The 13,454-nt window shown below is 29.0% G+C and overlaps 1 protein-coding gene across 4 annotated transcripts in view; it reads right to left on the reverse strand.

Annotated features, from left to right (window-relative positions):
* The window catches only part of LOC124496622 (uncharacterized), a 40,836-nt gene that overhangs the window by 3,291 nt on the left and 24,091 nt on the right, over nucleotides 1-13,454 (reverse strand). Inside the window, exons 1-2 of one of the 4 annotated variants that reach the window (XR_012832339.1) lie at nucleotides 11,256-11,785; nucleotides 9,090-9,634 (exon numbers count right to left, since the gene is read on the reverse strand). Coding sequence is in view for 3 of the 4 variants with exons in the window: in XM_075732828.1 (XP_075588943.1) it covers nucleotides 9,090-9,402 (313 nt within the window). In the remaining variant the exon portion in view is untranslated. Of the gene's footprint in view, nucleotides 1-9,089; nucleotides 9,635-11,255; nucleotides 11,807-13,454 lie in introns of those variants that run through there. The other 3 variants (XM_075732828.1, XM_075732827.1, XM_047060158.2) reach the window with 3 other exon arrangements.

The following is a 13,454-nucleotide window of genomic DNA, read 5'->3' on the forward strand; positions in this document are numbered from 1 at the left end:
GACCTGTCATCATCATCATCATCATCATAATGATAATTTCAAACGATGATGATGATCATGATGCGGTTGGTTGATCATGGTTGTTCATTATTTACAAAACAAAACAAAACAGAAAAAAAAATTCGCATCATAGTCATTCACATGAAATGAACGTGGCTATAAAAACAACCACAATAAACAGGCAGACAATAATGAAATGAAATGAAATATAATTTATGACCCCAACTAACTAACTAACTCACTATATATATATATTGCCGCCCCCGCCTGTGAACTTAAATGATGATGATGATAATAATGATGAACAATTGAAAAAATGCAACCTTTGACCCTAAGAGTTTTAGAAAAATTTTACATTCAAATGTACACATTCATCATTAGTGGATGTTTTTTTTCTTCATCATCATCATGATGATGATCATTGAATTTGAAAATATCTACTTTATCTAATTCGATCTACCTGAATGAATGAATAAATGAATGGAATGGAATGGAATGAAATGAAAAGCTCAATGAACATTTGGTGATGGTTTATAATTGTAATTTTATGGAAATTTGTGGAAAAAAACGACCACCATCATCATGAAATGTGTGTGTGTGTGTGTGCGAATGAAATGAAAAACCAAAAACTACAACAGCAACAATTTCAGGCAACCGATGACAGGTAAGCAAAAATAAAAAAAAAATTCAAAATTTAAATTCAAAAAAAAAAATCCAAATTTTTTTTTTCTACAATGTCATCGTGATGATGATATCACATAGATTTTCTATGCTGGGAATCCAATGATGATGATGATGATGATGAGCAATAATTTAATTCGATGTTATATGTTTGATGATCAATAATTTGTTTGAATAACAAATTATTTCTCCCCAAAAAAAAAAGAAAAAATATACACATCGGAACTAATAGCAAGTTATCATCGGACAAATTTCATTGGAAAAAAAATCACTAGATGTTACAAACACAGAGTTTAATTTGAATTTATTATGGTTCCTCTCTCTCTCTTGATTAATTTTTTCTGGGTTTATTTTCTTCAATATATACCACCATACACTAATCGTTTACGGTAAAACGATAAATCAATTGTGTGCCTCTTGATGAAAACAAATTTTTTTATTCATCGAATTCAATAAATCGCGTATTTCATCTGGTTGGATTTGATTTTTTTTTTTTTTTTTTGATTCAGATTTTCCAACAAGAAACAAGAAAAATCCTATCAATTGATAAGCATGTTTAGTCACGTTTTTTTTTGTTTTTTGTTTTTGTTTTTGTTTTTGTCGATCACAGAAAAAAAATTAAATTTTGAAATTTGTTGAAAACAAAAATTTATGTGTGCGTGTGGCCCATAGTGATTGTCATGTATATATGCACCAGAAAGGCTCCTGTACCCATGGTCTTTATTTGTGTGTGTGTGTGGCCTGTAGTAATGATATGGCCGGAATTTTTGATTTTTGTAGACAAAAGAATTTTTTTTTTTTGCCAGAAAAAAAACCAAACAAAACAAAACAACGGCGTGAACAAGATTTTTGGAAAGAACAAGAAAACAAAAAATGAAAATCAATTAATCTGGAAATGCGAAAAAAAATGGTAAAGTGAAATTTTTGAATTGATTGGAAGACGACTACGACGGTCAAACAAAACAGAAAAAAAACAATTAGGCCAAAAAATCAATTCACTAAACATTAAGTATGATGACCTTTGACCGTAGTAGTAATAGACTTAGGTCCTAAAAATGGTTACAACATACACACAAAGATATGAGTCAAAACAAGCCAAAGAAAAAAAAGTCCATTCCATTCCATTCCATCATCATCATTATTGGATTTGGCGGTTCGTAAGTTGTGTCATACACACACACACACACACACACACACACACAGACAACAAACACAAAGTGTCAATTAAAAAAAAAATTGGACAGGTCAAAATTCGTTACATCAGGCCATATAAACAAACGACAAAGTCAACAACAACAACAATTCAATTAGTCAAAAAAAAAACAAATTCCAATGTCGAAATTTTTATTTTATCTTTGTTGGCACCAATTGAACAACAACAACAACAACAACTGAAAAACAACAACATTTTTTTTCTCTGTTTTATTCAAAGAGAATTTGACCGAATTTTTTTTTTTTGTTTCATTTTTGTTCTTAAATCTAGATCTAGATATAACTATGTGTTTGGCTAGTCGATGCATCGATGATGATGGTTAGATCGATCGATGCTGTCGGCAATGAAATATACAAATTGAAGAAGAAAAAGAAAAAAATTCGACGACATTGACAAGATGGTATACTGAACAATATTAATAAAGTTGTACGATTTTATATTGTGTAAAAAAAAAGAAAAAAATTTTTTTTTTTTTTTTTTTTTGATAAATCCAAGATAAATTCAAAATGTTTCAACAACAGCGGAAAGAAAGAAAAAAACGATTGTTTGGCCCAGATTTTGCATGAATTATTATGCAAGAGGAATTTTTTTTTCCCCACTGATAATGGAAATATTCTCTCAATTCATTCAATAAGAGAATATGAATTTTTTCGTTGAAATGATAAAAATGATCTGAATGTCTGGATTTTGTTGTTGTTTTTTTTTTTTTTTTTTTTTTTGATCTGTTTGTCTAATACAGTGGTGAATAATCGATGGATCAAGTAGGAAAAAAAATAGATTCACAGTCAAGATAATTGTTTATTGATCAAAAGAAAGAAAAAATTTTTAAATTAAAAATTGATTGCCAAAAAAAAACGGAGAGAGCGAGAAGAAAGTTTTTGTTGTCATTCATCATCACCATCATCATCATCATCAATGGTGAAGAGGAAATCAAAATCTATTTATACATTAGTCACATATGAATCAAATAATAATAATTTTTCATTTCCAACACCTTGAAGAAACAAATCTTTTTTTGATTGCCTCGCGCATACACACACACATCATTTATCATTTTTCGGGCTTTCATTCCTCATTTCAATCATGATGATCAAATTGATTGATCAGTGAAGGAGAGTGGAAAAAAAACATTCAAATTTGACATCTGATTTGTGTCACAGGGTAAATCAGCAGCACAATGTTTGTCAAATGGATGGATGGATGGAAAAATGAAAAATTCACCGAATCGATCCGAATCTATCGATTGGGCTGCTGATCAAGCAAAAAAAAAGAAAAGAAAATTTCGAATCAATCATGGACCGAAAATAGCAATTAAACCCATTTATTATATTCATCATCACCATGGAACTATTAAATGTTCAACGAAAATAACTTGAACCCTTTTTTTGGCAAGAAAAAATAAATTCATTTCATTTCCCACTATTATCAGTTTGTTTACGATTTCCGTGTATAAAAATTAATGAATATTCATTAAAATGTAACGAGAAATCAAAAATTTAAATGCTTGTACATGATGATAATGATGATCTGATTTCGTTTTTATTTTATTTTTATTTTTTCGTTTTCTCATCATTGGTCGGCATTTTTTTTTTGCATTTCTCAAAATAAAAACTAAATTTATGCACTGGAAATTGTGAAATACAAAAATTTTTTTTTCTGTGGATAAATTCTACATTTGAATAAAATCAATGGGTTTTTTTTGTTGGTGTTGAAAGAAGAAGAAGAAGTCGATTCGATTAATTTGTGCATTGACAAAAATCAATTGATGATTGGGCCATCATTGATTTAGGTGGAAATTATTGATAATTTTTTTTATATCGATAAATGATTTTCAAATCCTTTTCAATTAATATCGATCGATAGATCGATCAATCGATCAATCAATCAATCAATAACGGAACCTGATAATTTGAGAAAAAGAAATGTCCGTCTGTGTTGTTAAAATGTATCAATCATAATCCTAAAAATATGTCTTTGGGTGGATTTTTTTGGAGTGGGGGGAAAAAGAATTATCGATTATCGACCACAATAAATGCAATGCATATATGAATATGATGATGATAAAAATCAACCGTTAGTGATCGATTTCATTTCATTTCATGTCTAGATTTCAAGTGTGAAATATTCACATTGATACAAACAAGAAAGGAAAGAAGAAAACAACACCAAACCAAACCATCACCGTTTTTGATGCTCGGATGAGGTCGCACCCAAATTTATTTTCATTTTTTTGTACCGAAGAACGAAAAAAAAATCAAGAATGATCGATAAATCAAATTGATTGGGATTTTTTGATTTTTATTCCTCTCGTCAATCATGTTTGTTTGATTCAAATGATTTTACTACATTGAATTATCCGGTAGTTGAATATTCATAGTGTAAGTATCTTCGGGCTTCAGGCTACCGACGCCAAAAAGAGATACATTCATATTTTTCAATTGATGATGATGATGATGATCATGGTTAAACGGTAATTTTTTTTCATTCAATTCATGTTTGATATCATATCATATCTCATCATCTTGCTTCATTGGCCATCGTCATCATCATCATCACCAACAAAAAATGGTGGTGGTACGTAAATCAGAAGAACGAAACGAAAAAAAAAGTTCAACAAACCCGAATATTGTTTCATCAACGGTTTAATGGTGAAAAGAAAAAAAAATTCAAAATTTTTTTCATTTCTACAGATGTATGGATAGATCACTATCATTCTATGCTAAAGAATGCATACATCCTACAGCCATAAATATTCACATTTTTCAAATGAAAATTCATTATAAATTGGAAAAATTTTTTTTCAATCTCGTGATATCATCATCATCATCATGGTAAAACAACGCAGTAACAGTAACATGCCGAAAACAACCTACAGGTTACAAATATGGGAAATGTGTGAAATGAATCAAATTTAAATAATGATCCAAATCTTTAAATTTTATCCAAACGGACGCAATCGCTTTCTATATCAATTTTTTTTCTTTTTTTTTTTTTTTTTTTTTTTTGATAATTTTTTTGTATTTCATCACAATTTATCACCACACACACACACACACTCGGAAAACATCTTTTTTCATTTTTTTTTCATTTTTATTCACTTTCATCATCATCATCCCAAAATTGGAGAATGTGTCGATGGTGTGTGTGTGTGTGTGTGTGAATACAAACATCGTTCATTTTAATTTATCTTTTTTTTTATTTTCCTACTTTGCATTAAAATTTTTGTGGCTAGCAAATTATCCGTTTTTTGCCCAATAGCTAGGTTTTTGTCCACTTTTTTGGATCAACAAATAAAAAAAAAATTGATATGAAACAATCCCACTCTCGAATAGAGCAAAAAACCTACATCATTTTTTTTTATAATTCATGTGGGGTTATCAATAAATATCGTACATAATGTGGAGAAAGAATCAAAAAAAAAATCAACCATTTACAAATATATATAAGCATTTTATTTTTGGTCAGCAAAGATAAAAATGACAATTAAAATTGACCAATAAAAAAAACATTTGAATTCAATAGAAATAAAATTCAAATGTCCCAAAAATGATGTGGTTATAATTCAAGATTAGTAGATACCAGGACAAGAATAGATTTCAGGTGGAAAAATTAAAAAAAAAACTACACAAATCACCCTGACCAATGACAATGTCGGGAAAATCGAAAAATCTGTTTTTTTTTTTTTTTTTGCTTGTTGTTCATTCACAATCATTCACAGATTAACACACTGTGAAAAAAAAAACTTTTTGTGATTAAGGTCAAAAAGATGTATCGAATTGGTGAAAGATACGATGATGATGATACTGATGTGAATTTGTGGTTTTTCGTTTTTTTTTCTTTTGGAGAAAGGGGACGCCCACGCGTTAAAATTATTATCGCAAAAATTATTTTTTTTTCGTATTGTTTTTTCTCATTGTTTAAATGATAAATGCAAAAGAGATGTATGCGATGATAATGAATATATTTCTTTCATCATCATGATCTCTGCATCATTTTTATTCATTTTTTTTTTTTGTTTTTTGAAATTAAAAATTCAAAAAAAAAACAATCTTTCTGGATCACTACCGTTGTTTGTGTGTGTGTGTGTGTGCGTGCAATAATTGTTTGCATTGTTATCCATTCATTCATTCATTCATTCCTTTATATAACCGGATCGCCTACATAAAATGATAATCAAATAAATTTTTCGCAATGCGTGTGTTTAAAATCACGTAAATACAAGAATTTTTGGATTATTTAAACAGGAGAAACAACAACAACAAAAAAAACATTGAACTTCACGCTCACCAATCATTGGTGGATTATCATCACTTGGATTTGGACTTGAAACATTACTGTATATACAAATATTCATAACATATGGCCAAACAGAAACAGAAAAACAAAAACAAAATAATTATCTACGATGAATGAATATTATGATCATTCCATTAATAATGTCGGTCATTCTTTTTGTTGTTGTTGTTGTTGTTTAGATTTTAATTGAAAATTTTTTTTCATTTTGAAAAAAACAACAACAACAACAACAAAGATTGATAAACGATAACAAAACTAATTTTAAAATGAAACGACGAATATTTTTTTTTTTTTAATTTCTTTTTGGCCGTAAACAACATGACGAATTTTTTTTTTTTTTTTTTTTTTTTTTGATATAAAAAAAGGCTGCGTATGTGAATGTGGGTGGTGTGGTTTACAACATTCAAAGAATTTCATTTCATTCCACATGAAGAAGAAGACGAAAAAAAAACCGAAACCATTATCATCATCATCAAGAAAATTAATGTCAATCATCATCATAATGTCGATGAACTTCTTTTGATTCTTCATTTATTCGTACAGTCTGTTGATGATGAGTGTGTGTGTGTGTGTGTGGTAAAATATTCATTGAAATGACTATATGTGTCACACATACACATATTCATAGCATTCAAATTTTACCGCAACGATAAACTAAATGTGTGTGTGTGTGTGTGTGTATGATATAATCCCGAAGAAAATTTAACACACTCTTTCATTCATTGCCGAAATGGTTATTTTGATAATTATTATCACTAGGAACCATAAAGATCATCATCATCATCATCATCATCATCATCATCGACATTTATTTGGCATCATATCAACAGAAATTAACTAGGCAGAAATAAGAAATCAACAATGAATTCTGGATGGATCAACAATGAATTCCATAACATCATCATCATTAGCCATTAATTTTATCATAATAAATTCTGTCAAAATTCTGCCAACAACGACTATGATGATGATGATGATGATAATCGATGATGATTATTGTCGTCATCATCGTTGCTCATCAACATCCATTTATCATTCATTCAGCTATGTCGGAATGATATATGCTTCATGAAAAGTTATTTTTCTTTTCATTTCAACTTTTTTTTTATTGCTTACCGGAACAAAAATGAAAAAAAGGAATATGAAAAAAAAACTCACACATCATGATGATGATGATGGATATTTCAAACAAATAAAAATCGTATTTTTCAAACGTTAAAAAAAAATCTGCAAAATACGATTCAGGTAGTAAGAAACAATGTATACGGTGTGCAACTACGAAACAAAATTTCTAATTGATCGTAATATTGGCAGTGTGGAGCTTTTTTTCGTCTTAATGATGGGCAATTTGTCAATCATTACTACCAAATAATGACATTTTATGATGATGATGCTGAAATCAATGAAAAAATAAAAATATTTCCCCTTCCAATGAATTCTAATAGATAGAATTTTTATGTCAAAATAAAACTAATTTTAGCAACCAAAACAAACGAAATAACAATAACCATATACTGTGTACCGTTGTTATTCGACCTGGATTTTTTTTGTAATTTTTTTTTCATTTCATTCTACGTTTCCGGGATCTCCATGTCCAAAAAAAATAAAAACAAAAACAAAGACAAAATCGGATTATTTTACTGAATATATGAATCGATTCGATTTGATTCGATTGAAAATTTGATTCGCCAAGCATTGCTCCCCTACAATACAAAATGTGGCATCAAAATCAGAAACGAAACGAAACGAAACGAAACGAAACGAAACGAAAAAAACAAACTAAACAAACACAACAACGCCCAACAAATTAAAATGAGATGAACAAATATTCAATGAATTAATTTTTTCTTTTCGACAGTCGATGTGATTGTTTGTCTGTCTGTCTGGTTGGTTGGTTGGTTGGTTGGTTGGTTGGTTGGCACCCAATGATTAATCAAACCAGTGGAAAAAAAATGCATACATTTCGTCTTAATAATAAAAAAAAAGCAATTGTAACAAATGTTTCTGTAGTTGAAATCACTCTATACTGTCAAAAAAAATTTTTTTTTAAATCTAAAACTGTGTGTTTTTGTTCCATACATATTTCATCATTGCTTGAAGCAATTTTTCATTGAATTAAATTAAAACTGACTGTGACTTTTTTTGGGTTTCAGAATGAACAATTTGCAAACTGAATAAATTTTTTTTCATTTTCAACCATTCATATATTGAATGATCAAAGGGCAACAAACAAACGAACAAACAATAAACAGCAAAAAAAAAAGTCAAATTTGCTCGAAATATAGCATATTTGACGTGTTAATCCGGATTGGTAACAATGACTACAACGACGATGACGACGACGACGACGAACCTAAACTATTGGCTATGCATGTTCTGTTTTGTAGGTAATATCGTCTATCTAATATATATATATATATTTGGATCAATTCAAGTGAATGCCAAAAAAAAAAACAAACAATCAAATCAAACGAGAATGGGTGACACACCCAAAATGAAAATAGATAGATGGGATATATTGTGAATTTTTCTATTTTTCTATTTTTTTTTTTCGAGAATACTGACAATATAGATGATGATGATAAATTTAGAATTTGTAATATAATTCAATTATTATCATCGTTGATGAGCTATATCTATGTGTATGATGTATATGGATGATTTAATCGAATAAAAAAAAAATATTTTTGTTGTCGTTATTGTTATTGTTATGTAGTTGATTGATTGATTGATTGATTGATGTTATGATTATGATTAATCATCGTCATCATCGTCATCATCATCATTGAGAATACTGCAATAGATCAATGAAGAAAATAAACAATGGCTACAATGTCAAACTATTGACATTGAAAGTGGGGGAAAAAATTTATAGAAAAATATATCGGATGACACTTACTTTTACCAAATAATTCATTAATATCATATTTATGTTTATATAATTGTTTTTGTTTCACATCAAAACGATAAATGGAACGTGAATTTAATGCCAGATAAATATCATTGCCAATATTATATACTTGATTTATATTGGCATGCGATTGACAGAATGGTGATTCTGATGGTTTTTGTTTCAATACCAATGATGATGATGATGATGATGATGATGATGAAACGGGTAATGAACAAGTGTATGATATTAATGTTGTCGATATTATTGTTATCAATAATAATGATGATGATGATGATTTGGATCGATAAATTTGGGCCATTTTTATTTCTGTCACTGTTGTTGTTATTGACTAATTAATTTTTTTTTTTTGGATCACGATTGTTGATTATCATAAGCTTTGTTTACACATTTGGATGAATGATGATTAAAAAAAAAAAATTCTGTTTATATCGTTGCAGTCAAGTTGATCAGAAAAGATGATATCATATTTGAATAACGTAGTAGTAGTAGCAGCAGCAACAGCAGTAGAATGTTGATTGCATCCAATAATCCTGAATATTATTGCGTGATATTATTGTAGATAACCAATGAAATGGGTGAATGGATGAGAGAAAAAAAAATTCAAGAATTAGTTACATTCAGTTAATCATATTGCAAAGAAAGGAAAAAATGTGCGTTTTTTTTTATTGAGAAAGAATGCTGTATGCAATCTCCATGTCAGACACACAACACACACACACGCAATCCAAAGAACAAAAAAAAAAGGTCCGAAGATTCTTTCATTTTCGAATATATCAGCAGTGAATAACACCATCTTTTTTTTCGTCATCAACTCAATCTCTGACACCTCCACTTTTAGTGAGCAAAACAAAAAAAAAAAAAAAACACCAAACCTTTCGTGTTAATTTTGTCATATCATTCATGATGATGATGATGATGATAAAAATGACAGGAGCAGGACAAAAATGAACATAACAATTACATTAGCAAATTATTCAACCCATTTTTTCACTTTTCGGTGACGTTCGTATTTTTCAAATGCAGACCAAAAAAAAAAAAAAAAAAAACAACCACGGAATTTGATCATCAAACCCGGAATTATTGAATTTGAAAATCTGTGAAATGTAAAAATCTGTCGCTTATTTTTGACAACAACAACAACAACAACAAAAACAACAACAACGATGTAAAAAATAAACTTTTTTAAATACAAAACGATTCGCAATGATCTAAAAACGTCAATTTACCGCGTATTCACTAAGAAGAAGAATCATCAATCAATCAATCAGAAATCATTTAAAAATACACACATATAAACAAACAAACACTTATTTCCGTCAATACAAATACCAAAAACAAAACCAGAAAAAAAACCAAAGAATTCCAATTGAACAGATGTATTTAGACACACGCACACACACACACACACACACACATCGACCGATCATAGACATAAACAATGAAACACACACAAAAAAAAACACAGAGACATTTGTATGGCAGCAAAAAAAAAACATGTTGTAAAGTGAAGAATGAAAAAAAACAACGAATTGGTGATGTAAGCATATTATTAACACACACATACATACAAAATACTTATACACATCATACAGCTATAATCTGCATCATAATTATGGAAACGGACTCATGTACGGGGGAATGAATGAATGTGAGAAAAAAAAATAAACGGGTTAAAAATCACTTCCGACGACGATCAACAACACTATTATCATCTTTGACACAATGTCATGTGAATTCATTCATTCATTCATTCATTAAATTCAATTAAATTCTATTTTCAAAAAGGAAAAAAAATGATAATTGGTGAATCGTAAGCGCAACGATGCATGCAAATGACAATCATCATCATCATCATCGCTATCATAGTTATGAATAATTTTTTTTAGCTTGTTTATTATTTTGAATTATTAACCCATTAGAGACATAACAAGGCAATATAACAAACTAAGTGTGTAGTCAGAAAATAACAACAACAACAACAAAAAAAAAATCATCCATCTGTATCTTTAGCGAGAAAGAGAATTTCTCTCCCTTTTTTAGTGAAACGGGATAAGCCAGAACACATCAGTCAATTAGACGATGACGACAAACAAACAAACGAAATGAAATGAAATGAAATGAACATAGAGAGAATAAATAAACAAAACCCACCAATGAACACACATGAAATGACACATAGAATGAAAATAGATTGTCCAGATGGTTAATGGTAGTGGGTGAAAAAAAAATTCAGATTATGACGACGATGATGATAAAAAACTAGATCAAATCAAATGAACCGAATGAATTGTTGAATTCTTCTTGGATAACGAGAAAAATTTTATTTTCTTTTTTTGTAAACTTTGAACAATTTTTTTTTTCGTACACTTGATGATAATCATAAAAAATTTTACATTTTTACAATCATGATTACAATTTGTGATTATTTATGATGGTGGTGGTGGTGGTGGTGGTTTTATAAAATCACTGGCAATAATGGTATATTGGTGGCAATAATTTTTTTTTTTTTTTTTTTGGTTCGACGGACAATGATAATCAAAATAGACAGCCAGGAAAAAAAAGATAATTCTGGATAATAATAAAAAATTCAAATGGCAACAAAAGTGTTAATTGATGAAATTGTATTAGAAATGTTAAAAAAAAAAATTTTTGTTTCTGGTTCAAACAAACACATAGACATCAGTTTTATTTTATCATTCAATTATCTTATAAAGTTAAGTTTGATCCAATTATACACATACACACACAGAGAGCCTATATTACCATGGATATCAAGGATTTTTATCTGTTCCAACAACAACAACAACAACAACGTCAACAGCAACGTCAACATCGATTGATGCAACAAACACACACACACACACCTAGATTCATAAAATCCGGATATTGTTATAGTAACCAAAAATTAGTGTTTTTAGACACACACACACACACACATTCAATTAATTACAATTAAAATACAACAATTTGAATTGATAAATATATTGATTTTATGTGTGTATGTGTGTCTGTGTCTGTGTGGATATTGTGCAGCAATTAATTAATCTTAATCAAAATTGTTATTGTTATTGTTTTAATGGGAAAACATTGGCGAAATCGTATGAAGAAAAAAAAAACATCGAAACATCAATACAAAAGACAGGCTATAATTTATTGATTAAATTATTATAAATTTGATTCAATGATGAAAGATGAAAAGTGGAAAAAACATCATCATCATCATCATCATCATCATCGTTGTTATTACCGGTGGCGCCAACATGGCACCATCATTTGTAATAATTAACCATAACCGGATTGTATGCACGTATGTATGTATAACATACACACGCCTTGTATTTGGATGATAATCATTGATTTAATAATTTTGGATTTTTTTTTGTGTTGAATGAAAATTGATAAAAAAAAACCAAATCAAAAATTCAATCATTCATGTATGATGATGATGATGATTAAAATCATGGGTGTAGTACAAATGAATGAAACTGTTATTATTATTGATGGCGCCAGTGATGGCATCTTGTATGATTCTGAATGAAAAAAAATTCAATAATCAAGCACAAAAACACACACACACACACAGAGAGAGAGATAAATCATCGGTGTGTATATTGCAGCAAACTAACTGGATGGATATCTAATATCTACCATGTGTGCACATGAATGGAACGATTCATCATCATTTTTTTGTTTTGTTATAACCAGCTAGATTTATTTTTTTTTTTTTTTTTGGTTAAATAATTGTTTTATGAAACAGAAATGATAGATTCAATTTCGGGTCATGAACCTGCTACTGCTGCTGATCCAAAATCAATAACGTTTTTTTTAGTACTGATGTTTTAAAAAAAAAATTTGAAACAAAATCATTCGAATCAATAGGACATTGATCTTAAGATTGATCAATCAATCAATTGACCTTGGATCAAACACACACACACATACACACAAATCATCATTGAATCAAAATTTTTTTTTATTGTTTCTTTAAATAAAGCAAACAAATGTCAACAAACAAACAAAACTTTCACTTTCATCAAACAAATTGAAATCGAAAAACTTAACCTTGAAAATGAAAAAATTTTTTTTCTTGTTCTTTATTTGCGAAAAAAATCAAAAGATGCCAATGATCTGAAACAATTAAACAACGAAAACCGGGGGGGATAAAAAACATCCATTCGAATGATGATGATGACATCGAAAACAACAAAAGAACAAGAGAAAAAAAAACAAAACAAAACAAAAAAGGTCAAAGGCAATCGTAAAAAGAAAAAAAAATTCATTGTTCAAAGATGACATATGATTGACAAGTTGTTCATTTCAAAAGAAAAAAAACTCATTGATGAAGATGAT

Source organism: Dermatophagoides farinae, chromosome 7 (genome assembly GCF_024713945.1).
Source record: "Dermatophagoides farinae isolate YC_2012a chromosome 7, ASM2471394v1, whole genome shotgun sequence".
Taxonomy (NCBI): Eukaryota; Metazoa; Arthropoda; class Arachnida; order Sarcoptiformes; family Pyroglyphidae; genus Dermatophagoides; species Dermatophagoides farinae.